The sequence below is a fragment of the Apis laboriosa genome, unplaced genomic scaffold (genome assembly GCF_014066325.1).
Source record: "Apis laboriosa isolate Shangri-la unplaced genomic scaffold, ASM1406632v1 scaffold202_cov151, whole genome shotgun sequence".
Taxonomy (NCBI): domain Eukaryota; kingdom Metazoa; phylum Arthropoda; class Insecta; order Hymenoptera; family Apidae; genus Apis; species Apis laboriosa.
Window position 1 is genome coordinate 23,745 of NW_025222291.1, and position 26,587 is coordinate 50,331.

Here is a 26,587-nt window from a genome sequence, read left to right on the forward strand (position 1 = left end):
AATTAACAAATCCCCAATGATTCATAGACGAGTGTGTCACCATACTCGATATATTTTTTTTTATATTTCTAGAACTGCATTCCATATATTCCTACGTAATTAAATTTTCCCCCATATCCATAAACATTCTATAATCTATAATCCGGCAAAGACGCGATAAAATCGAACGAAATCCCCCGGTTTTGACCCGTGAAATAGCAACATGTGAAATATGTACATAACACTCGAAGCAGGGAAATCATATGTAAATAGCATTATGCATATCTCCTTACGTAAACCTGAGTCGGCTCAAAATCGACAAACATTTATACACACGCGGTGATAAACAGGCACGTGGTTAAGGCTACCAACCTTCTCGCTGTGCTTGAATTCCCTCATCACGCGATCGTAATCCCTTTTGGTCACGCGTTCAGGGTAACAAACGGCGCTCTTGATGAACGTCTTCAGACTGCGCTCGAGGAGCTGGTTAACCTCGTTGTAATCGTAATCGTCGTGCCTGATACCGAACATGCACTGAATGTAATTCCAGATCGCCCGTCTGAAACGGGACGTGTCCACCTTGCTGTGCGTGCCCATCGTGTAATAGGTGAGATTGTACGCCGTTTTGAATTTGTCGTCGAGCAGATTACCGACGTCGTTGTAGAGACGGTTCACCAATGAATAACCATGATCGTCCCATGAGTAGTCTTGCACGCGGAACGTGGGTATGTCGCTCAATTGGCCACGCTGAAACAAAAAATTAATTCATTGGTTAGAGAAAGAATTAGAAGATTAGAAGGAAAGATTAGAGGAGGTTGCAGGAGAATCGTTTAAAATTTGTTGAGTTTGGGGATGCATATGTGATATATGTGGTTAAATATATATATAAATATATATTTTAAATATAAATATATATTTTAAATTGAGAACAGGAGAATGATAAATTTTGTTGCTTTTTACGATTTGGAACTTCGAAAGGCTAGGTTCGTTGATGAAATAGAGTTCTTCTTTAAGGATGAGAGGTATTCGATATGAACTTTGAAACTTTCGAAATGAAGAATAATTTGTTAAAATATTACTTCTTGGCGAAATAAATAAATAATTAATGATGGGATATTCGAAACTTTCTTGGAAAAATATATTCTCTTTTTTAATTTTGAATTCGAGAATTTGAATTTGATTTGGACAAAGTTTCGTATTCACAAGATTCACAAATCTATAGATATGCTTTTTACTTATCTCTATCTTAACAATATAATTTTTGAGAAAGCACTTGCAAGTTCTTGACTATTAATTTTCAAACATCCAAATGTTTATGCAAGATTTAAGTATTGTTGAACCGCAGAGGAAATGAGATTCCTTATTTTCTTCATACGCGAAAATTCGAGCGTTTAGATTAATCGATTGCGATTGTGTATATATATATATATATATATATATATACGTGTTATAAATATTCATAGGATCAGTCGATGGAAATTGTAATCGAATCGAAATTAAATATTCGTTGTCGAGGTTCGCGCGTCGCCTTGAAAACGCACTTTCGAATTCAGCTTCGCGAATTATGATACGATAGATACCACGATGTTGATTCTGAGCTGTGTTATGAAACGAATATAGTGTATCGAAATAACCTCGGTCTTAACGCCGACAATTTTTTTTTTTTTTTGCATTTTTTTCCATAGTCATTTACACGCTATCTTGTCTGCAATTTTTTTTATAAAATTTATTATATCTAGTAATAACGTAATATATGCAATAACACAAGTAACCCAAGGAACTGGTAAACATTTAATTCTAAACACTATTAGATGTTTGAAATGTGGTAAAATATGCAAAAACATAAAAAAATGCAATGAAAAGAATGAAAAATGACTAAATAGACTTTGCAGACTTAGATTTCCATTTGTCAATCTGTCTGTATAATCGCAAGCAGGTTTTCCTCATTCTAATAAATTTTTTGCGTGGATCATTAATAATATTAATTACGTGATAATCGAATTATAATATATTGTATAATCATATGTAATAAAGGTATAAACTTAGTTAAGAACCATAATTAAAAATTAAACTCGAATAACTAGAAAATTCTTCTTCAAACTTTATATTACGCAACATCCAACCAATTAATATAATCATATTTAAATTTATATTTTTAAAAAATTGAATTTAAATTCGATTCCTATTTTAATTAAAGCTAAGAATTACATCAATCTCCCTTCTTTTCATCTACAATTATATATTTTATTAAAAACTTAAATTCGAATTTTTATCAAAATTAAAAATTACATTTGTTACACACTACTAAACAATAGATATCTTTTATACCTTCTTTTCATCGATTACTATATTTGAACGATTGTTCAGGAATACCGTGTATTTATTGATGGTAATAAATGGTCCATTTCAATTATCACATTAATTATATTATGAATGTATAAAAACACTTACCTTGGCGAAATCCTGATAGATGAAGGTAGGATCTTCGATGAAATGACCGATGTCAGAGTCGAGGACCGAACTACTCCTCTGAGGCGCGGCTGCCAACTCGGCGGACTGGGTCTCCACGGTCTCGAATCTCTTCGACAGTTCCTCTTGCGTGATCTGGTACGACTCCGATTTCTCGGAAAGGCGTTTCATACGTTCCATGAGCGCCTCCACGCCGACCTCCTGTTCACCTACTATGCTCGGCGAGGATGGCGGCGATGGCATGTTTTCTGCAAAGATTCGAATAAATGTCCCCCTTCGTTCTTAATCTCCGATTGAACGACACGTTGAAAGTAGCGATTAAGTGTTGAAAATGTTTTGAGTTGGAAGCCACTTATCTTGCTTAAATTAAAAGAGAGAGAGAGAGAGAGAGAGAGAGAGAGAGAGAGAGAGAATGGAAGGAGAGATAAAAACTAAATAAAAGTGATTTGTAACGTGGATCGACGTTATAAATACTATTTTGCTATTACTATTTTACAATTCAAAGCTATAAAATGTTAATAATATACGGTAGAATATCGTTAATGAGATTCGAAAAGAGAAAAGAAAAAAAAAAAAAAAAGAAAAAAGAAATCTCCTCGAGATTCGATTTGAATTATGTTATAAGGGATTAGATGAATTTAAAACGTGACCGACTTACCAGTCTTGCCGTCGCCATTGGGGATCTTCTTGGGACTACTGGAAAGTTTGTCTTTGGCAGTTGGTACGTTATTGCTATTATCCTGGACGTTCTCTTTGTAATGGTGACCGGCTACGTTGTCCAGCTCTTCGTTAATACCGCAGGAAAAGACGAAAGACGAAAGGGAGTGGAAGTGGGCCAGAAGAACTATCGCGTGAACGACCTCGGCCAAGGACCAACTGTCCGCGCCTTTGGTCAACTTCTGCAAAATCAAAATCGATCCATTACGCGTCTCTTTCCTTCTTTTTTTTTTTTTTTTNTTTTTTTTTTTTTTTCGTAACATTTAACCAATGGCAATTTAACGACAAATTTATTTTACACGTAAGATAATTATAAATCAAATTATATAAAAATATACGATCAATTGTGTGTTATTAAGACTTTTAACGATTGCAAAAACATACATAAATTATTATAATTCAAATTACGTAATGAATGTAAATAAGTGTGTGTAATTCATCATTAATTTTGACCAAAAAAAGAAAAAAGAATACCTGTATGTTTTTAATAATTGCAAAAGATTAAAAGAACATTGTGGAACATTGATCAAATTGAAGAAATTTAATTCAACCTTACCTCTATGTGCGTTTTGTTCAGCAACCACGGCCTATGAGCTAAAATCTTGTTAATCTCATAGAGATCTTGTAGTTTTCCCGGGATCGACTTCAGACCACGAAGCCAAGATGGATCACCGCCTTGGAGGATGAACTCTCCTTTCTGCAGGTTTATTAAATAGCTGCATTGATGTCTACCAGCAGCCTGCAAACAAAATGTATTATATGTTATTTGCTATTCCGTTTTGATTAAATAAAACTGGAAGGGATTCAAATTAAACAATTACAAATTCAAAAAGTTTCAAAATTTGCATAATCTAATATATTAATTTGAATCTGTATATATAGTGTGAACTGTAATATAATCCATTATCCAAGCGAGACTGTTAATAATTTTTATAAGAAATGAAGAAAGTGCATTCTGTAAAATTTTATACAAATTTTGCAATAAATCTTCCAAAAGTATTGTCTTAAATACACAACTTAAATACACAATCGATATCCGTGATATGCATCGTACGTGAAAGAGATATGACCGATAACATTCTCTTTTTTCGCATTTCGATTAAAATCACGCGTTCTCCAAAGAAGAAACTCATCAAGCTCAACGGCTGAAAAGAATGCTCGAAGGCAAAGTCTCGAGCAAACATAGTAGTATACCGTGTGCCTAACTTCAGAGCAGATCCCGAAAGAAAGAGTCCTCGAGCGTGGAGACAGAAGAATCAATGAAGAGAAAAGAAAAAAGAAAAGGAACAGAAAAAAAACTAGAAGCGATGGAGGAATGTTGGGGGAGAGACAAATTGCCAACGACGAGACGTATCGAGGCGCGAAATTGAGCAAGAGACGTATCGATCGCGTATGTTTCTCACTTTATATTGCTCTTGCACTCCTACGCGATACAGGAAGGAAGAAAAGAAGTACGGTCGAGCGACCAGATTCGTCGATTCTTCGTGTTCAAAGCCGATTCGACGCGTGAAAGTTTAGAAGAAAAACGAACTTTGTGAAAATTAAATCGCCCTTACGAGATGAGATTGGGTTCGTCGATCTTTGATAGTTGGATTCATTGTGTGGAAGTTTGGAAAAGAAACGGAGAAAGAATGAATATTGTGAGAATTAATTATGAGAAATTCAAACTTTTTCGTAAACAGTAACTTTATTCTCTATCAATTCCTCCCACATTCGCTTGTAAGAAAGCGACTCTTCAATATTTTATTCTCGAATAAATTCTCATCCTTGATACAAAATTCGTATATCTGAAATTCTTCAAAATCTTCAACATCTAAAATTAAAAAGAAAAAAAAAAGAAACAAAAAAAAAACAATATTTAAAAATTAAACAAATGAAAATAAGACAAGATTCATCCATCTCCGCGTAAATTCAATTCATAGCTCCAACGTTTGAGGCTTTTAGGAAAACAAACTTTGCAAAAATGAAATAAATCACGATTAGAGGCTGCTGGTTGGACAAGGAGTGGTTGGAAAAACAGAGGAGAAGGAGGAGAAGGCTGTTACGAGGGAAATAACGGAGTGGCGATGCGGCACGATCGGTTTCTTCTTATTGGTTTGTTTTGATCGCGGTGGAATTACATCAGAAATTCAAATGACTCGCGGGAGAGGTATTGCGAAGACGTGGAAGAATAGGTGGACGAACGTCGAGGGGAGGGGCAAGCGAAAGGCGAGATGATGAAGCGCGTAAACAAGACACGTGTTTACCATGCGGGGCCGCGGATCGATCGACTCAAGAGCCGCGATAAGCGATAAGAGAAGTCTGCAAATATCCGTCTCTCTCCGTTCCAATCGCTATGAAATTTTGTACACCTATGAAAAAAAAAAAAAAAAAAAAAATATCGAACACGAACGAACATCGAATACAATCGTGCGAGTTATCGATTAATTTAAATCGTGGGAAGTTGTTCTTCGAACAGATTTGTCTTTTTACGTGGCGTTACTTAAAAAAAAGAGACGAAATGTTTTATTGTGATTTTGACATTATGATTTTTTTCCCCTCGCTCGTTTTTATAAAGACGTTTTTTTAAAGATTCATTTAAAGATTTCTTTTTTATCTCTCATTATGCATACGATGAATTTTAATGGAGAAATGATGTGTGAAATATGTAAATTTCGACGATGATAATTTTTGTCAATATGCGCGAGAATTCTAGAATGAGAATGATATAGGCCACGTGTACTCTCGTTAAAAATTGGAATAAACGTCAAACGTGTGCAATTCCTATTTGTTTTGCTCGATACAACTTAAGAATGTTGATAAGTCGATAATCATTTTATTAATTCTCTGTTTTTTTACGTAATCTAACAGTAATCAAAACAGGAGATATACTTGAATCCATCAAAGTTAAGAAGGTTAAAAAAAAAAGTTCAAACCAAAAGAATTATATTTATATATATATGGAATATTATTTTTAGAAAATCGATTCAAATAAAAATAAAAGTTTGTATGCAAATCGATTGCTTATCAATTGAGACTTATTTATTAAATTACATAAATATGTATATTTATTATTTATAAATAATTTAACTTATATCTTAGAAGAGCAGAAATATAACGTGATAGAGTTATCTCATTTAATCTAGTCTAGCAAAATTAAATTCTTTTTTTCGATAAATTTTAATAAAATTATTCCATTGATTCTATTACATGTTTCTTGTTTACAAATTCTATCAGTTCGAAGAAAAAATCAATTATTGCTCATATATTGATTTAATTATAAAAGATAGACTTTGATCTCCTCAACGTTTCTCCACATTTCGCTCTTTTCGTTCGATAATTTCGCTCTATCTTCGAATCGAATAAAATTCGCGAATCTCGGGCCAGATTGAATGTGTTTACCGGTAGAAAAGCTGTTTTTCAGATAGCTTATCGCTTTATCATTCTTCGTGTACCAAGTGCAATCACTCTTCTCCCCTTCCATTTCTTCGAGTTCCTCTCGACAATCTCTTTTTCCTCATCAGACGTCGACTTTTTATCGCGGCTGATAACGCGTTTTCGAGTCGATCATTTTCAACTAAATGATACGTATTCTATGCATTTATTCTATTTATTGTATTCTATCGACATGTCAAATGAACTACGTAAATGCGACGCTCAATTTATTAAACGAACGACGATAATTGTCAAAATCTTCGAAATTAAACATTTCAAAACTAGATTAAAAATCTGTAAAATTAAGAAGAAGTGCTTGCGATAGTCATCCATTCTTATTATAATATTTGAACTTATAATTCATCATTATTCTATTTACTTGATTAGTTATTTAATTTTTCAATGTAACGAATAATAAATTAAACTCGATATTATTCTCGAGTCGGCGGTAAACATTCAGAAGCAAGGTAAATATGAGAAAAAAGCGTATAATTATTTTATTAATATCACATATTTAGATGCGTCGAGGTTTTTAAGCCAGTCTGAACGAGTCAGAAGTTGCACATGTCAATCGGATTACTCGTGTTATTAGTTTATTTACATATAAATCGATCGATTAAGTATAATTTCCGTTAATTGGAGATCAGGAAACTCGTTACCACTTCCGACCGATATCTCTCGAAACGAGAAATAACAACTTCGATCCGATATCCTGTTTACTTTACGCTTAATCAACCCATCCTGATTTCGATTTGTTCGAACTATAGACGAATCGTTCAACTTTGACGACCTATCGTAAATTCGTGTCGATTTGATGAATTCCACGTGAAAATCATTATATTGACGAAAACATGTGCTCCATGGTTTCGAGAATATACGTCCAGCTATATAACGTTACGAAACCCGTTGCACTTGTTCGGTTTCTTCCGATAATCTTTGGCCCAATGACCCAAGGGAACGAACGAGGAAGAGGTACATACACGACGTTGATTGGGTCCACGATAATCGCATTCCGGGTTTGTTTGTCGCGAGCAAAAATAACATTCTTAACGCATGACATTATTATTTATTATTGTTATTAATTATTACTGCCATTTATTTGACAAGCACGTCCAAGGCACGTTATAATATATATGTTTTTCATTCGTTCAACATTGTGATGCACATATTTAAATTGATTTATTTACATTTCACTTTATACGTATCGTAATCGATAATAATAGAACGAAAAAACATGATGTGGTTAATTGACGTTGATGTTATACAAACAAATAATTATACGATGTACAGCCGATCACGAAAGTGTATATTTATTATCTTGCAAGGAAATTTGTTAATTCGAGAATTCCGATATTAATAAATATCGGAATAATATAATAGATAATATAATAGATTAGACGCGTAACAATTTTCTTTTTAAACGAAATCCAATTTTTCATTACTTTTTTTAATACGTTAATAAAATGTTTTTTTTTTTTATACCAAGAGTTAAATCTCTTTAATTTGTAAAATTAAAAAATTGTTTTGGTAAATAATTCTTTTTTTTTTAATAAAATTTACATTTAACAAATGTTTAAAATTTTTTTTGATTTATCTGTGCTTTAAATCCTGTTTGTATTTGTTTGAAAAATATCGAGACTTTAATAATATTAATGCATACAACGTGATGCATATTACGAAATGATTATTTGATTTAATAATAAAACTCGTTACTCGAATTCTTATAAAGTGTACGAGCATTTTTATGACTGACTGTATTTACATATAACGTAATGAAAACTATTCAGTATTTATCTTCGACTATTTATCATTTTTCCAACAATTTTACCATGAATTCAAGGATATTATAATGGATTTCTAAACTATATTTCACAACGGAAGGTTATTATATCACGTGTCCACGATTAGAAATCATCATTGAAAATTCATCTTCCCAACTTAGATTCCACTAACATTACATTCGTGCTAATATTTTACGTAACAATTCCAAGTTTTTTTGTTCCAACACGTAATCCATTTAAACAATCTTCCCGTTCGCGTGTTCGCGTCGCTTTGTTAAACTAACCATTCCCTTAAATTAACAAGTATTAATCACACCCTTCTTCTTTTGCTTTTGGAAGAAGAAGAAGAAAAAAAACAGGATAAAAATCTTCAAGTTGGTATGAGAAATGCTTTTCCACCGTCTCTCCCAGATGGCGTTATCGCCAGATTAGAAGAAGAAGAAAAAAAAAAAGTTGCCACCATTACGGCGAATTAGATGAAGAGAAGAGAAAAACCAGCGTCGTACTCACCATAATGGCGATGAGATGCCTGTAGTCGTAAGGAAGCGGTCCGTCACCCCTCAGGATGAAATGTTGGGTGCGGAGAAAATGCTCCAAGTACGAGGGATGCGAGGCCATCACCCTGGAGACATGATCCAGCCTGTTGTTCTGGAGGAACGCATCCATCAACAGAATATGAGTCTGTAATCAAAGAAAGGGATGATTGATCAGTTTCGATTGATTAAAAATGAGGAATCGAAGTATGAAATGATTGGACAATTTGGAGGTATTATGAGATCACGTTCCATATTCATTAGTCGAGTATGGAAGATGGATCGAGTCCAAAGAGGAAATTGTTGCGAATTTATTTTGCAATATAATTCATTATTAATTGTGCTAATCGTTTAGAACGAGGGACATATTTTAGATAGATTTTGAAACTTTATTGAAACGTTTTGTCAAGATAATTCTTCTGAACAAGATCTTCTCCTCCTCCCCCCTGTATTTTTATTCTTCGATATACACTTTTGTCTACTTGATGTAATACTGGCAGTGTTGCGTCTATTGTATACATAAATATTACATATTTCGCTTTTAGATATTGGGAAATTTCTATTTATGATTAAACATTGTTGTGGCTAACCTTGAATTCGGATGTAAAATCAGAAAATAAGACAACGCAGCTATTAAATAATGACTCGAATACGTTTCGTCATCATCATAGTATATAGAGAATATACGCTTGTATATTTTTTGCGTATATATAAATAAACAAGTAGATTATCATACAAGTACCAACTTAATCTGATTTTCTCAAAAATAAAGAAAGAAGACTTCTCGACTCCCGATTATTCCTACTATTTATTCCAAATCTATTTTCGTTACACAAAGATATCCTTACACACGTTTTATCGACACGCTTTATCTTGTGAATCGACGTAAACTATGCTCGCATAATCGCATTAATGACATAATCGCGTTTGCCCCGGAATGGGCAAAAACTAGGTTACTCGAGCTTCGAAATCAAGCGGTTGGCTTGCATCACCTCTACGTATCGTCGACACGTCTTTCTGATATCACCTGAGTGATCATTTCACGTTTCACAAAAAAAGAAAAAACGAAATATTACACGTTGAAAAACCATGAAACAGTTAGAAGCAATGAAATTTCTCCGTTTCTCGAAAACGCGGAGTACAGTTATTCCATAATTAGATCTTACGAGTCGAGTAAACTCTCTCCACTATAAAGATGATTCAATACTTTTACCCTTTTCAATTAATTACAAAATAATCGTAAAAAACTTCGATCCTCGAAAAGTATTTCTTATTTAATAATAACAACGATTCGGCTTCGGGAAAATTGAAAATTTTTTCAAAGGGAAAAGGACTCTCATATCAAGTCTGATCTAATTGGAAGGGGGAAGAACGAAGTTTCATTGACGGTTTCATAAAATAAAATAATGCCTTCGAGGACGAAGCATGATCGTGCGGCGATCTCTTCGAGTTCTATTCGCCACACGGAGAGAGATACATCGAAGCCCCGTATCGATTGTTTTTCACCACGAGGCAAAAGCTGTCGGCATTCAGGCACGATCGGCGGCCGTACGAGCACGATATATTAATGCGAACAGTTGCCGACAGTTGTCGAGGGTCGACGACCCGCGTGTTCAAATTAAAACGGGAAAAGACATTTCACTCGCGAGCTTTCGTCACGCGAGGAATATCAATTTTGACCCCCGTATAGTGGATCGTCGGGCTCGGTAGAATTCTATAACCGAAGATTATCCAATCATCGTGCGCGATCGAAAATATCAAAAGAACGAACGATGTAACGAAACCTTATAATAGAGCACAAGTGTTAAGTCTTGTCAGTGGAAAAGTTTCTCGACGTGTGCCAATAGGTAGATTTAATTGTAGAATCAATCTATAATAATGTGTATATTATACACTCATCGTTGCGTCATACTAACTATAAAAATATATCAATCTATAATACGCAAACGTATATTCATAACGTTTGTTGTTGCATCATACATCGATCCACATTGTAGATTGTACATTATAGATTTGTTGGTTCTACAATTATATAGAATGATCGTAAAAATCGTGTATAAATATGGAATTATTGTAAATGATTTAAAAATAAATGATTTAAAAAAATATTCTATTTTCTATTTTTTTTATCATTAAATATATTTCCTTTTTAAACCTAAAGAAATTTTGTCCACACAAAATTTTGATTCCGACATCAATGATGGATAATTATATTTAAATCAGGTTATATTTATATATTGTACGGGTTAAAAATACCATCTTGTGCTGAAAAACAAAAAAGAGTTAATTACAGGAAAAAAAAAGAAACTTTCTCTATAACTTTGTCTCGAGTAACTTTATATCGCCTGGAATATCTCCCCTATTTTTTTATAAAATTAAATATGTTCCAGATAAAAATCGAATGATTTCAAGGGGAGTTTTACGTGTATAGAAACGTGACCTGTTATAAAATACCGAAGAAATGTATCGTTCTAATGTTGTACAGAATTAATATTGATCCCCGATAAAGATCTCGACGGATGTTGAGGACTCGCTGCCGTGTTACGAAACAGAAATGGCGCTACCGTTCGAATCGTGTTGGAGAACGGTAGACACGATTCACGTAAACCAGTCACGGGATACGAGTAAAGAGAAACGTCCAAACAGTTGAGAACTTTGCTTATGAGAATATTTGTCTAGGTAGTCGTTTTACTCGTCGTTGGAAATAACAGCTTGGAGCCATCAATTTAGTGGTTATGTTCATTAAAATTAACTGTTACGTAGACAATTAAATACCCATTAGATCTCTATATTTCACTTCGATAATTTTTATACTCTTGATATAAATATTATATACGATTATTCCGTTTGATCTTGCGATCATGCGATCGAAAAGATTTAAAGCGTGAAACAGATCGTCTCTATTTTAATTCCATTTCTGTAATAATCGTTCGTAAAAACTTAATTACAAACTATACAAGGATTTAGAAAGAAAAAAAAAGCAACTTTCGATAAGTGTATCGGTTGAACGTTTCTGGGAATACTTATATAAAAAATAATAAAATAAAAGAAACGATAAGAGGAAAGCACCTGGCGAATTTAATCATCGAAATTGAATGGGTTTTAAACTGTGCACAACGACACAAACGATATAAATATCGCTTATCGATATTTATTGCCGCGATTTCCAAGTGACTCATGAATAGAGAAGAATTCCATCCTTCTTCCATGAGGTCCTGACAACGCTGACAAATACAAGAACGTAATAGCGCCTTTTGATCAATAGGTATTTCCACGATATCGAATGGAATCGAACGAACGACATAAACAACTTATTCTCGTAAAAATGATCGATGATAAAGAGGAGGGGATAGTTACAGATAAGTAAGTGCTTGTTTTCGATACGTTTCGTCGAAATTGTTTCACGATTCGTTGAATCGTAGACAAACAAACTGAGATCTTTATTAGTCATTCCAAAACTCTGGAATCGCTATAATTTTATCAAAAAATTTTTTCACAAAAGAAAGTAATCTTTCACAATTTCTCTTGATTTATAAATTATTAAGAGAATCTCTTCCTTCTATCTTTCAAAATAAACTTCCCCTATTCCAAACTCTTACGAAATTTACGAAAAATGAAAGGAACACTCGAGGCTGCATTTTCAAAAGTAAAAACCTCTCTGAAATAAATTGACTCTCACCGAGGTTCAAATCGCGTGTCACGAAAGAAGATGTTCGCCTGCAAATAATTCCCTTCTCCCACACTCACATAAATAAATACCAAAAGTGGAAGACGCTCAAGGCACCGCTCCCCCCCTCGTCAAGGATTCGGATCGCGAAAACGAGGGGCAAGAATCGCGAGGCAAGAATGGAATCGAAGGTGATCGTCGGCTCGCGAATTAAAATTAGTCGTCCGCGTCATCGAAAACGGCAAAACTATTACTCAATTAACCCGTACACCCGAGATTTGGCAAGAACCAGTGGCGGATTGTCCCGGCGAAGCCCTCGAAAGCTGCAGCAGAGGGAGAAGAGAGGCCCTGCCGCTCTCTTCCGAGAACTCTTTTTTTCTTTTCTGGCACGGCCCCCTGGCACAGAGCCCACGCGCAGAGCTCCCTGAGACTTGGTGGCGATTCTTCTCTCACGTGTGCGCGCACCTCTCGATATTCCACGTACACTATATATCTCTCCAATCTCTCCTCTCCTCTCCTCTCCTCCTTCTTCTTCTCCTCTCTTCCTTCGCCTTCCTCTTTCTCTTCTTTCTCTTCCCACCTCGGCCTGGCACGGAGAGACGACCGCAAGAGGAGGAGGTGGGCTTCAAATCATATGGAATTTTCCTTTCGACGCGGAGGAATCTCCCCGGGGCTCGTTTTCAGCTCGTGATTCCCAAACAAACGATCGCTTTCGCCGATATTTTTGGTCGCTTTTTTGGGCCCGATGTTACATTAACACCTTTCGCTTTTCCACAATCCGCTTTTCAATGGATTTTTCTTACAGGTGGCACGGTTTTGACTCTGTTGTAATCGTCTTTCTAAATTTTCAAAATAGCTTCTTTTTCTTTTCTTGCACGTGGAACTCTCGTTCGTAAATCACGATTCTTAATGGATTTTTCTTACAGGTGGATTAATATTTTGATTTTGATTCTCCTTGTCCGATCTTGTAATCGTCTTTCTAAATTTTCAAAATAGCTTCTTTTTCTTTTCTTGCACGTGGAACTCTCATTCGAAGTCACGATTCTTAATTATACGATTAATTGATATGTTTTTTAATTTTATGTTTCCGTATTCAAAAACATGGGGTCGTTAAGCGTTGACTCATGGACAAGAATGCGTGTTTTTTAAGGACGTGAAAAATAATATCACGATGGGTTCTCTTCAAAAAATTCAAAGGGCCATTAAGACTAGAGGGGAATCGCTATCAGAGAAACTTTCTAAAATTCTGATATAGCGCGGCCTTTGTCCCAACGCCTGTCCGAACGATTCTCGACCTCTTTTTTCGAGATACCATAACTCGAAGGTAACTAATGACGCTTCAGAAAGTCTTATCTGAGTTCCTTGATTCGAGTGGCCCACCTTAATGACCATTGCCACATATATTTCCAATATTTCGACAATACTTGATATCTTTTGTGAATTGTTGTTTCCCAAACAATTTGCAAAAGGAATCGAATAAAAAAAGTAAGATTAGAAATAATTAACATTTTAATTCTCGACACGAATTATTTCTTAAATTTTGATTCCACTATACGAAGAATCAACAATGTTATTCCTCAAACATTTCCCAAATTAACAAATTGGCATCCTGATATAAATGAGAATATGTATCTTTCAATTTTAATACAAAGTATTAAATTGATGAGATGGAATGTTGCCAACCCGTAAGTTTAAGGTTGTTGTATAAGGCTTTGAATGTAAATATCCATAATTTTCAATATATCAGTCAATCCCTGATTTCGCTAACAAAATTATAATCTTGGAATAGAAATCAATAATAAATGTGCCAACTCGAAAATACCCAGACAGGATATGGACAAATCTTAACTTAAAAGCGTGGCATAATTACTTGTATATATATTGACTATCACCAAATGCCAAACATATCTATCGAGATGAAAGACTCATTAGACACGGTACATAAAACGTACAGAATGAAACGAATGCAAATGCAACTATACGAAAAACAAAGCTCTAATTATAATATTGCAAGGCCAATACGTCGATTCTCGCATGTTCGAGGGAAACGCGAGAGGAAAACCACGTCGGTTTCGATAATAATAAGGCCAAAAGAAACATAGTATGACGAGATTAGACGACCGAGAATAACGCGATTCGAGTTCGTGGGCGGAAATCTTTTTGCGGTTCGGGAACACGTGTTCCCCGAAATCCTCTTCTGGATAATCTCTACGATCCACAACATATTATATTATTCGTTCAACTGCTTGTCCAATTCTAATTATTCCTTCCTTTTAAGGAATCCGTGTTGTAACTCGTGATCCGTTATTTCATCGAAACACGATTTTACGATTTGCGTTAACAAGGATGATGAGGTATTCATCGTACACATTACAGGATTTAAATTTTCAGTCAAGGTTGTTCCAATGCAAAACGTGTACGAAATACTACGATGGTATTTAAATGAATTTATATATATACGACGTACGATTAAAGAATAACCGAATAATCTTTTCGTTTCGCCTCTTACGTATTCGAGAAACGAGCGAGCCGAAGTGAGATAACAGCGAGCAATTCCTTCGATATAAACAGCCGCATAACGGACTAATGCATGCCTTGAGCGAAGAATATTGTATTTCTAACAATGCAATGCGCATAACACTGGGCTGACGTCACCGTGGCGATTTCGGAGCAACAACACATCGATTGGATAACTTTGCAGTTGCGATGATGCAACGGCACACGTGCAATTTCGTGCTATTGGAGAGATTAAAGCCCGCGCGCAGACGTAACGTCACGCGACATCGTGGTGGCGATTCTGCACAATAACAGGAGTAGATGCAAATCTTATCGCGATTTGTTCGTTGCTGCGAATGTGATTCTGTGAATTGTTGTATCTAATGACACGATCCATCCAATGGAAATGTTCCATCCGACGATTAGATATGGAATGGAAGAGATGATAGAAATGTGACAGTTTATCGGATTTTAAATTTACTCTCATTCTGTGATTTTGTGAGAAAATGATATATCGAATACTTTAGTAGCTTTGAAATATTAACGAAGATTTAAAAGCGCTATCGTATCTAATATAATAACATTATGATATTTAATTAACATTATAAATATTTAACGCCAAAAAATTCGAAATTTATTAAGAAATAATAATAATAATATATGTTATACCAGGAACGAATTTAGAAAAAGAAGCTTAAAAAGATTAGAATCGAATTGCAATGCGAAATTTGCATATATGATTATTAAAAATAGATCGTGACTTGTACGTCATCAAAGCTTGTTTATCACTCGATAAAAGCAATTTCGTAATTCATGTTTAAAATTACAGTCTCTTAATACACGTAATTACTACTTATCCAATTTTTTATTACTTTATTACTTTAACGTCCTAATTTAGAGAGAGATTAAAATTTCTCAAAATTTATACAGATATCAGTCTTCAAATTTTAAATGAAAAATATCTCGTCACATTCCTATCATCTTTTCCAATATATATAAACATTTTGACTAACATCCAAATACATGAATATATCAAATTAAAAAATACCGTATCGAATCACCGCATCATCAATAAGCTTAATAAACGAAATCGTCTATGAAAATCGTATATTTTCAAGATTTAAGAATCCCTGTCTCGAACACATTCAAAGAGGTGTAAGAAAACTTTTCGCAACAACGATAAATCGCAACTCGGTGTAGCAACTCGAAGGTGGATTAACGAAATGACGGCTGGATTACGCGCGAATCCCGACGTTTCCCACGGACACGTATAATGGAACGATTCGCGTCGAGAACGATAAAATTAACGCCGAGTTACGAAACGGATGGAGCATCGAACCGGCCGACCTTATCTGTCGGTGACGTTGCTTGAAAAACGAGCGAATTAAATAGGGCTTGCTATCTGGACATTGCTGAATCGGCTCGTGAACGGAGTCACGAATCGCTCTAGTTTCTCGAGTTTTTTTAGAGTTCTATTCAATATGAAATTGAAATTTCACTTAAATTTCGTTAAAAATTCGTAAAAAGGAAAAGGAAAATAGAAGGAATCACAAATCGGGCATGATGCAATCAAATAAATTGTACGTGGATTTTTTTCAATAACAATTTTGAAATGACACGAGATGGAGCAAAATTTTTAGATGAAATTGTTTTCTTTTATTAAAAAAATTAGAATTTTCGAGTTATGCGAGAATTCTTCCTTGTAAGATAGCTTTGTACAATGGCTTTTGTGATTGACTGTATGATAATCGAGAGGCAAACAAAGGAAACGATCATTCTATCTCCGATCGGCTTCAAAGTAATTAAACATTTATCTCACCCTAAATTCATATCGAATTGAGCATCAGCATAAATGCTCGAAACTTATGGACAATCACGTACGTGATCAAACTGAATAGAATAATCCCCCATTGTGCTACAGTTTAGAGAACTCGGACAAACGTTTGCCATGCATTATGTATTCAATCTAAACAACAATATAGATGGAGCTGAAATTATAATTAAACCATTGTGGAAAAATCTTGTTAATTAAAAAATCACGCACCAGATATATTTATAATTTCAAGCAGTAAATTGAATAAATTAAAAGTTCAAACTTTCTACAACTTTACCTCCATAAATAACGTAATCAATTTAATCAAAAATCTCTCTTTTTATTTCAAATTCGAGAACAGATCCTTTTTGACAAAACTATCAAACTATCATCCTAAATTCCAATAATAGTTTTACATTTACATATCCAATTACCATCATCCGCGTTATAATAATCCTCCTTTATCCACGAATCGTTACTTTCTTCCTTTCCAGTGTAATAACTTCCAAGTGTGCATGGATTATGCGTAATTCATGCAATATCTGTCCGCTTTCGCAATCGAGGAATTCATATATATATATACACACATATTATTTCCCATCCTGATGATAAAAACAGTCGTGATAAACGCTCTCTCTTTCTCTCTCTCAGCCTTTTTAATCGCTCGTTAATTCCGCTCGTCAGCGAATATCGAGTTACGATTAGAATAACAGCGATCCAAAATGTTTCTAAGAACCATGGTAGAGGCTCACGCGCAACGTCGTAGTTGTTTGCCTAGTTTTCCAGCGAATACGCAACCCTTCTTCCTAAGAAACAAAGGAGCAACATTAACACACGTCTTATTTCGATATCCCGTAATTGATTCCCTCCCTTCGAAATACCGTCAGAATTCCGTTGGAGAAGTAGTATGCACCACGTGACGTGGAATATAGATATTGTCCTTGCATTATTCATCCCTGTTTACGGGGAAGGGAAAACTCGGGGACGAACTCGATGCGAGGGGGAAAAAGCGAAGGAGAAGCTTTAAAAAGAATGATCGACGAAACGTTTACAGCCTCGAAAAACGCGCTTTCCCGAGATACAGAAGGAGGGAGAGGATTCGTGCGGGAGAATTGCGTCATTAGAAACAGATGTCGGGCAGGGATTCGAAAAAGGGGGCCGCGAAGAAGCTCGTAAAGTTGGCCCACCGTGGACAGGAATGGAATTTAAGTGGCGTTCGAGTCACGAGACGGGAGGGAAGATCAAAAAATTCGACCTAATTTTGCATTGGACGAGTCAGTGAGATCGTTTGATGTCGGATGTTAGGTTGGGTGTGTGAGTTGTGGCGGATAAATCAAATGATGGTGGGGAGTGTGGGGTCCGACAAATATTTAACTTTCTCCTTCTGTCGATCTATATATCCCTCTCTGTCCGACCATCTTCGTCCCAGAAATAACGTACAAGTAGGGAGAAGAGACGGAGTGGACTTGATAGAAAAGTTATTGGAGGGGATAACGCTACGAGGAATGCGTAAACACGATGATATCGCGTTAATTGATTGAGTTTCTTTTTTTTTTTTTTTTCTTTTCTTCTTTTTGGTTTCGAACGATTGTCTTCCCTTTCCAAAATGACCGTGTTTTATTTAACTGTTAAATTTTTGAGATGTGAAAGAAAGATCTACACACGTGTTGCTTCAAAGATTGAGAAGAGAAAGAGAGAAGACGGCGGTGATAAGTGGAATGCGCCACTTTATTGGCTATTTCTGCAAATTAATCAAAGTTGGTATGTACCGAGAAATCGAACGATCGAGATAAACTTGATCAACGTGCAGAAAGGAATTCAAAATACGAGGGTCATGATAGAATAATCGCAAAAATGAAGCCTCAAGGCGACTCCGTTCGTCGTCGTCGTGGTTATGTCTATTTACGTTGATGGAAGCGAGCACATAGATGTGAAAGAAATAAAGATAACCGAACGAGCGACAAACAACGGGCAGAAAGGCCGGGGTAATACACTCGAGAAGTCGATTATATGAAACCTTGTACCATATTATTCCGTGTATATCACTCCCACGCGTGAGTAGCGCGCGCGCGTTCAACCAGCAAAGCCATTCCTCAAACTGAATCTCTAACAACACCCATGCGTGTTTAAAAGATGCTCGATAAAACCGACAATGAGCCTTCCTCTCTTCCTTTCTGACAATAAACGAAACGAGATGCTGCTTTTTATAACTTTTCTTTATCGAGGATGTAAGAATTTTTAAAGATCAGATAGATAGAATTCGAGAATCCGTGGATGACGACTCCGGGGCCGGGGTCTACACACCTTTCGCCAAGGCGTTCCTCAAATTCGTTCGCGTTATTACTTCTTTTCGTTCGACTCTAAAGAAAGACTCGAAACTTGCAATATAAAAACTTTGAAAATTCGTTCGTTCATATAATCTAAGATTAAAAGATTCAAAATATAACATTCTGATCTTGTTGCAAAATGTTGAAATGTTGTTCAACGTGATTCACAAATCTTTCCCTGGGAATTGAACGTTCGTTGACCCACGAGAGTCAGGAATCGGGAAGACGAGAAAATTACTTTATCGTGGGCATAATAGGTAATACGTCGATTATAAGTGCGCCGCGTAAATGGGAAATTAGGGTAGAGCGTTAAAAGAGCCTGCACGTTTTACGATCCGTACGTGACTAAATAGACGTGAAACGGGCCGTTCTAAAGGAACGGAAGGGGACAATAGAATAATATCGTAACCCGCCACCCACGGTCAACGTTAATCGCAATCGTTTACAGAGATACGACTTAATTAACATCGGCGATTAACGTTGCATCGTGGTCATTCTGTATACAACATGCGTGTATGCTTGTTTTCGAGTTTCTCACGATTCTCTCTTATGCATCTTTGTTGTCTGTGCCCTATTGTCTGCGAGGCGGATGTTGAAGCGATACGGATTAAATGGAACGATACAACCGAGTTGTGTATCTATCTAATTTAAATTTGCTCGTGTGTATGATCTATTAGAAGACTCGACAATCGAATTTTTGAACTCAAATTATTTGTATTCATAATATGTCGGTATTTTACATTTTGTATAAACTCGAAAAAGAAGATCTATTCATAATCTGTTATTACTGTGTAATTTTTTGTGTAAATCAAAGGAACCAAAAAATCAATAAAACGTCTAATCTAAAAGAAACGTATGAGTCAAAGTTGAAAATAATAAGATCACAAATCTTAACGCGATGTAATCTCCGAAACAGAAAGAACAATTATCAGAGATCAAACATTTCTCGCGTCGATAAAATTGGAGCAAGAAAATCGTAACGAAGAATCATAACATGTCCAATTCCATGACTGGGAAAACAATTCTGCAAAGATACGAGGGTAAATGTTAAAATTGGACTTGGGCAAGTGTGTTGAGAAATTGGTCAGATTTCACGTCCTTTTAAAACGCCTATCTTTACACTAGCCAAGCACAAGGCGTGCTCTGTCAGCTCAAAGCCACTTATTTGCCTGGCCTAAAACAACATCTTCCAGCACACCGCTCGAGAATGTCACTGGCCTTATCGCGCGTGTGAGAAGCGGCGAGAATTGGCAAACACACGCTATACGTATAAAACAGAACCGGCTGTTCCGCGTTTCGAAAAGGGGAAAAAAAAAAAAAAAAAAAAGAAGAAGAAAAAAGGAAAAGGAAAAGGAACGTGGTCGGTCGTTCTCTCTTTCAAAATCGTGAAAACAGGTTCTCGTTTCCGATATCGAATGACGCAACTTAGTTAGTTCGATACACAACCTTCGAAGGGAATTTAAACGACGTCATTTATTCGACTTTCTTCCGCTTGATAAATGAAATAACGTTGGCAACTCGAAAAACAGAGACGTGATTAAAATCGAGCAAAACCGCTTATCTTGTTTTCGATAGGACTCGAAGGACAAGCGTCGAGTTCTCATATTGGTATTACGTATGGAGATTTTGATTCGCCTAAGCATTAGCAGTGAGAAAAACGTGAGAAAAAATAATTTCTAAAACTGAATATGAATGAACTTAAAGATAATCTCGTATATATTATTTATGAAAAAAATATTATTATCCAATTTAAAACAAAAATAATTATCTGTTTCTCTATTGATTATTTAAAAAAATTCATTGGAATTTCAAATTAATTGAAAATAATTTAAACACCATTGTCAAAAAAATATTAGAAGATATTGATCTCCGAATATTTCTCAATAATTCAATTTAAAGAAAAGAAGAACTCAAAATTCTTTCAATGAATCCTACCAAAAAAACAAACACGTACCAGATTCCGAATAATCGAATAACGAAAAGAAAATCAAGAGTATATAATATACAAATATAAAAAAACTAGATTCGAGTTAAAAAATTGATACGAGTCACGCGAGTACATAGTTCGACCGATCGTATCGAGACGAAACGAATAGTCAAAGTTGCATATCGTGTAAAATCCGATAATTCAGACGATCAACTCATCGAAACGATTCGAAAAGAACGAGTGGACAGAGAGAGAAGACGAATGAAAACAAACTCGGTTGGAAAATATGAGAAATACTAAGGCTACTAAGGAAGAAAGAAAGAAAGAAAGAAAGAAAGAAAGAAAGAAAAAAGGAGGAGGAGAAACACGGTCCGGGGAACAAAGGAGCTTTTGCGAGTTCGATGCTCCTTTCTTATCAGGGAAGGAGACTGTTGCGGCTAAGCCAAATCGTGGTTTGATTGGTCTGCTTGGCCTCGACGTCATTCCATCGATTGTGAATACGCTACGCGATACCAAACGTGTCTCCCCGTCTCTGTCGTTCGTTCCTTGTGTCGTGTGTCCCGACACGTCTCAACACGTTCGAACACGTTCCTGCGATTTGAGCACGGCCAAGTGACAAAGAGCGACAAAGAAGCCCGAAAATGGCGGGTGCATGAGAATGAATCTGAAAATTAGGGAAAAGAATATTTTTTTTTAATTTTAAAATCGAAATTTCCAAGAAATTAAAAATAATTTTACGTAAAATTTGGAATTTATCGAAATTTTGATCTGTTTCAATTGTTAAAATGGACTTGTTAAGATTTTAAAAGCCGCGCGCTTAAATGGATAAATAGATGGCGGGAAATTTTGAATTTAGAGTTTATCGGAGAAAATGATGATTCTTTTTTTAGCTAATATAAAAACAGATCAAGAATTTCTCTTATATAATTTGCAATTAAATAGTTGACTGATTGAAAAATAAAGCTGCGAATGACTTTCAATACGGTTATATAATCCTATCACGCGTATGTGATATTGAATTGAATATAACGCAACATTGTATACACTTAACCCCTTAGATTATAATTTTTGCTATATACATTATATATTGCTTCGTCAGTGTTAGTTTTGAAACAAAACAATGAAAGTAAGCAAACACGATTTGTATTAAACGAATCTAAGAATTTCTCTAAGAATAACTAAATTTAAAATTTTGATTAAAAAATCAAAAGATTGAAAGAAATCTATTCCTATTAAAAAATCCATACGATTTTCCTCGGGAAAAAATTAAAAAGAAAAAATTAAAACACGCTACTTACTTAATTTTTTTCCTCCCCTCATCGTCAAAATAATGCTCCATCGCGAGAATACGAGAAAACTGACCTCAACAAAATATCGCAGGCGAAAGACAGGGGGTAGAGACAGAGAAGAAGACGAAGAAGAAATAAGAAAAGGCCACGAAATAAAAAGAAGGAACCCCTCGGAGAGCAATTACGCCGATCGAGGATAGCGTTATGGGCTCCTCCGCAGGGACTCCAGTCTGTGGAAAAAAACCGGTCAGCGAGTGGTATCATAAACAATGACTTTCTAACTAGGATGGACGGGCGCACGGAACCGGGGAGCACCGCAAGAATTATACGTTGGCCGTCTGATAGATTCCAGACGCCATTGGACGCTTGTCTAACGGGTCCATGAAATATGAATCGGATCAAGGGGATAAAGACGTCGAATACCAGCGAGAAATAATCGATGGTTTGGAAGCCTCTTACGTCGTGCTCTGAAATTAAAAGAATAATCTTAATCGATAATGATTAAAGTGTTCGTAATAAGAATAACATTTGTACGATTTCAATGCATTCCATCACAATTTCACGATTTAATTGGATACGATTCTTTTGCAATAATATTATTTATAAAAAATATTTTTCTCGAAAAAGGGTGAAAATTGATAAGGAGTTCGTTTTTTTTTTTTTTTATAAACTCTTTGAACACAATTATGAAATTAGGATAAATTGGAGGAAAAATATTTTTCTCAGGGAGGGAAAATTTTGATGAAGAGTATTTTTCCAGATTGATTGACGAGGTTAATGAAAAATATTTTTCAATAAGTTAAAGAAGACGTCAACAGCAGAAAAGAGAAATAATTAATCCCCTTCTTTGTTATATTTACATTTACGATACGTTCTTTTTTTCTTTTTCTTGGTTAAGAACCGATAATTGGTGACGAAATTAAGCCAAAATAGAAGAAAAATATTTTTCACAGAACGAAACAACCGATGAAAAATATTTTCCAACGAGTGACAAAGTCGATAAAAAATAAACGAAGAAGGAGACCATCGACAGTGATAGCGGGGGAGTGACATAATGGTTTCATCGAGATTGTTTCACCCGTGAAATTTATCGAATCGGTAAATCGATAACAATACCTCCCCGTTTATTTGCCTTTCCTCGGTTTCGTATTAATAACCGGTTACAAAATTAGGGAAAAATGAAATCGATGAAAAATATTTTCCGCCGGGTGAAAAAAAATTCAATGAAAAATATTTTCCACCGGTGAGTGACAAACTCGATATTAAGAAAAATATTTCTCAATTTATTGGAAAATTATTGAACAAATATTCGATTAACAGATCACACGGGATCGAGAAAAACAATTTTAAAAATATATATATATATATATATATATATATATATATATATATGTATATATATGTATATTCCCCGTGGGTGGCGAATGATACACGGATTAACCGGTAGCGATAATCGTCCCATGGCGATAGTTAAGAGACATGAAAACGTAAAACCGGGAAAGGAAGATAAACGTTGATCGCAGGCCTCTACAGCCACTGTGTTTACCCGTGAACGAAACCGGTAAACATGTTTACCAATGGCGGATTACGTTAAAATTTTAACATTTACATAAGAGCCGACGCGATAGGGAGAAATGGCTCTGTGTACAAAAAAAACTCCTCATTACCATAGTAAATATGTATATTATATTAATCGATCATCGATCATTTTTTTTTTCTTCTTTCATCGATAAGATTCGTTCGATTAAGGAATCATAAAATTTCTATCAGATTCTGAGTGAAAAGTAGAAGTAGAAGAAATTTCTAAAATCTCAAACTATTTTAAGATTATATTTTAGATAATTATCCAAAATAATTTTCTTCTTCTTTCGTGAATTCGAATTACAAAAGAGATTCCAAGACTCAAGGTTTTGAATGTTCTTAATAAATAGCTACTGTTCGAAATTCGAAGACAGGATTGAATTTCCCGAGGAATGAGTCGTTACGTCAGCAGTAGACTGACTTTATATGTAAATAGGGAATCATTTAGGATCCTTTCTGTTGGGAAGGATCCACGCTAAACTCGTCCATAATAGTCTCATAATTGTGGACGAGATTTATACAGAGTGGAACAACAATAGCACCATTTCGAATCCATTTGATTGGGTATAGATCTCCAGAGGTACGTGACCAAAGTGTAAATTACCTCTCGAATCTGGGTCTAACCTCGCCCAGTTAATCACGTAACGATAACACGCGCAGAAACGAAGAAACAAAAAGTTGTATATCCAGTTAAAGCATATATGCAATAATGATTTATCCTTTGCTAATAATTTCAAAAACTCTTTAATAAATAAAAATAATATTCCTATTTCTTTTTTTTTAATTTTTCAAGATATATTTTAACTTCTATTCGCCATTCCTCGACTTTTAACTACAGTTACGAAAGTCGAGTGTGCCTTGTAGAAATAACTACATCCAAGTCTAAGAAGAAGTAGACTTAACAATTGTTGTTTTAACAATTGTTGTCTTTAGTTATTCGTATTTTTCAAAGTGTATTGAAATTTTATTCGAAGTTTTCTATTAAATCTTTTAAGTAAAGTCAGAAAGCCCTATGTACATCGTGAAGACATCGCGAAGTTTAATTTATTTTTCTTCTTCGGAAAAACAATCACAAAGAAAAATATAAGAACTTCGGTTTTCACACATACTGCAACAATTATATAATTCCATAATTAACGCATTAAATATTCTAAATCGATAATAGTATCTCACGAGTAATTTTAAATGTCAATTTAAAAATACTCTTACACCTACGTTCCACCGACGAAAAATTCCAATACCAATAATTCAAAAACTGGAAATTTTCAATTGCACGAACGATACATTTCGTAATACGTTTCGTATTTCAACTGAAAACAAAAATGAAAAAAAAAAAAAAAAAAAAAACAAAGAATAAAAAGAGTTCCAAGAGTCGAAGTAAAAAGAGTAAAAAAAAAGAGGCAAAATGGTCGGTTCATTGAGCGGTGGTTTCATGCAGTTACCGATGACACGAGAAAAGAAAAAGCAAGAAAACCTGTTAGCCCGTACGGGCCTGGACCCGTTCTCGAGGTCTTCGAGGAGCGAAGGCGGCCTATGACCGCGTGCAACAACATTGAAAACCAGAACCCAGATCTCGAGAACCGGTTTACGCTTGGAAAACAATTTTACGATCTCGAGAGAGCTGCATGTCGAGGAGAAAATATATATGTATATGTATACATACATATATTATATATATGTATACAAGAGAAAGGGAAAAGAACAGGAAAGAAAGAAGAAGAAGAAGAAGAAGAAAAAAAAAGAAGAAGAAAAATGGAGAGATTCGACAAGAGTTTCGTCTCAACGGGCCACCATGCCCGGATGGGACGTGTATACTCGTGGCGGTTTACAAAGAAGGGGGGGAAAAGGGGTGAAATGAAAGAAGAAAATAGGGGAGAGGGGAAAAATGAAGGAAGGGAATTAAAAAAGAAACGTCGGAGTCGTCGGATAAAAATAATCGTTCGAAACCAGCCTGTTCTTCAAAGGGACTTACACCATCCAACTCGGCGTTTATTCCACGTCCAATTTACCTCCAGTTCAAAGAGCCTCTGTGTAACTAGGTCTGGGGAAAATAGATTTTCGACGTGGATAAATGGAAATAAATATTTTCGTTTCTTCGAATGAGACGAGGTTTTTGCATGTAAAATTTTCTTCGATATGGAAGTTATGTAATATATGTTGTATATTATTTCGAAACGAGTGAGATTGATATACGAGAAAATAGTATTATTCGATTCTAGGGAAGAGGCTATTCTAAAATATAATTCAAACTCTTAAACAATGAAGAAGAAATGAAAAATAAAACATTGGGAATTTGTCCGCATTTTTGTATCCCTATCTCTGTATTCCTGCGCTCTCGAGTTAAAATTATTTTTAAAAAAAATGAAATTCTTCCCTCCGAATCTTGCGCCTAAATAAATAAACTGAAAGAGAAAACAAATAATTCTCCTATCCGTATATTTGTTTGCCTCCGTGTTAAAATTATATAAAAAATAAAATTCTTTTCTCTGAATCTCGCAGGTATAAATAAAAAAGAATAAATAAATAATGAGATCATATATAAAAATTACTTTTATAAATGATCTTAATCCAAAAGTAATACAGAGCAACTAATC

The 26,587-nt window shown here is 35.1% G+C and overlaps 1 protein-coding gene across 2 annotated transcripts in view; it reads right to left on the bottom strand.

Annotated features, from left to right (window-relative positions):
- LOC122712530 (sestrin-1) overlaps nucleotides 1–26,587 on the bottom strand; it is a 163,932-nt gene that overhangs the window by 7,634 nt on the left and 129,711 nt on the right. For both annotated transcript variants that reach the window (XM_043932256.1, XM_043932255.1), the window contains 5 exons: nucleotides 8,871–9,041; nucleotides 3,722–3,904; nucleotides 3,107–3,347; nucleotides 2,431–2,696; nucleotides 352–726 (listed from right to left, as the gene is read on the bottom strand). In XM_043932256.1, coding sequence (XP_043788191.1) covers nucleotides 352–726; nucleotides 2,431–2,696; nucleotides 3,107–3,347; nucleotides 3,722–3,904; nucleotides 8,871–9,041 — 1,236 coding nt within the window. The remainder of the gene's footprint in view (nucleotides 1–351; nucleotides 727–2,430; nucleotides 2,697–3,106; nucleotides 3,348–3,721; nucleotides 3,905–8,870; nucleotides 9,042–26,587) is intronic.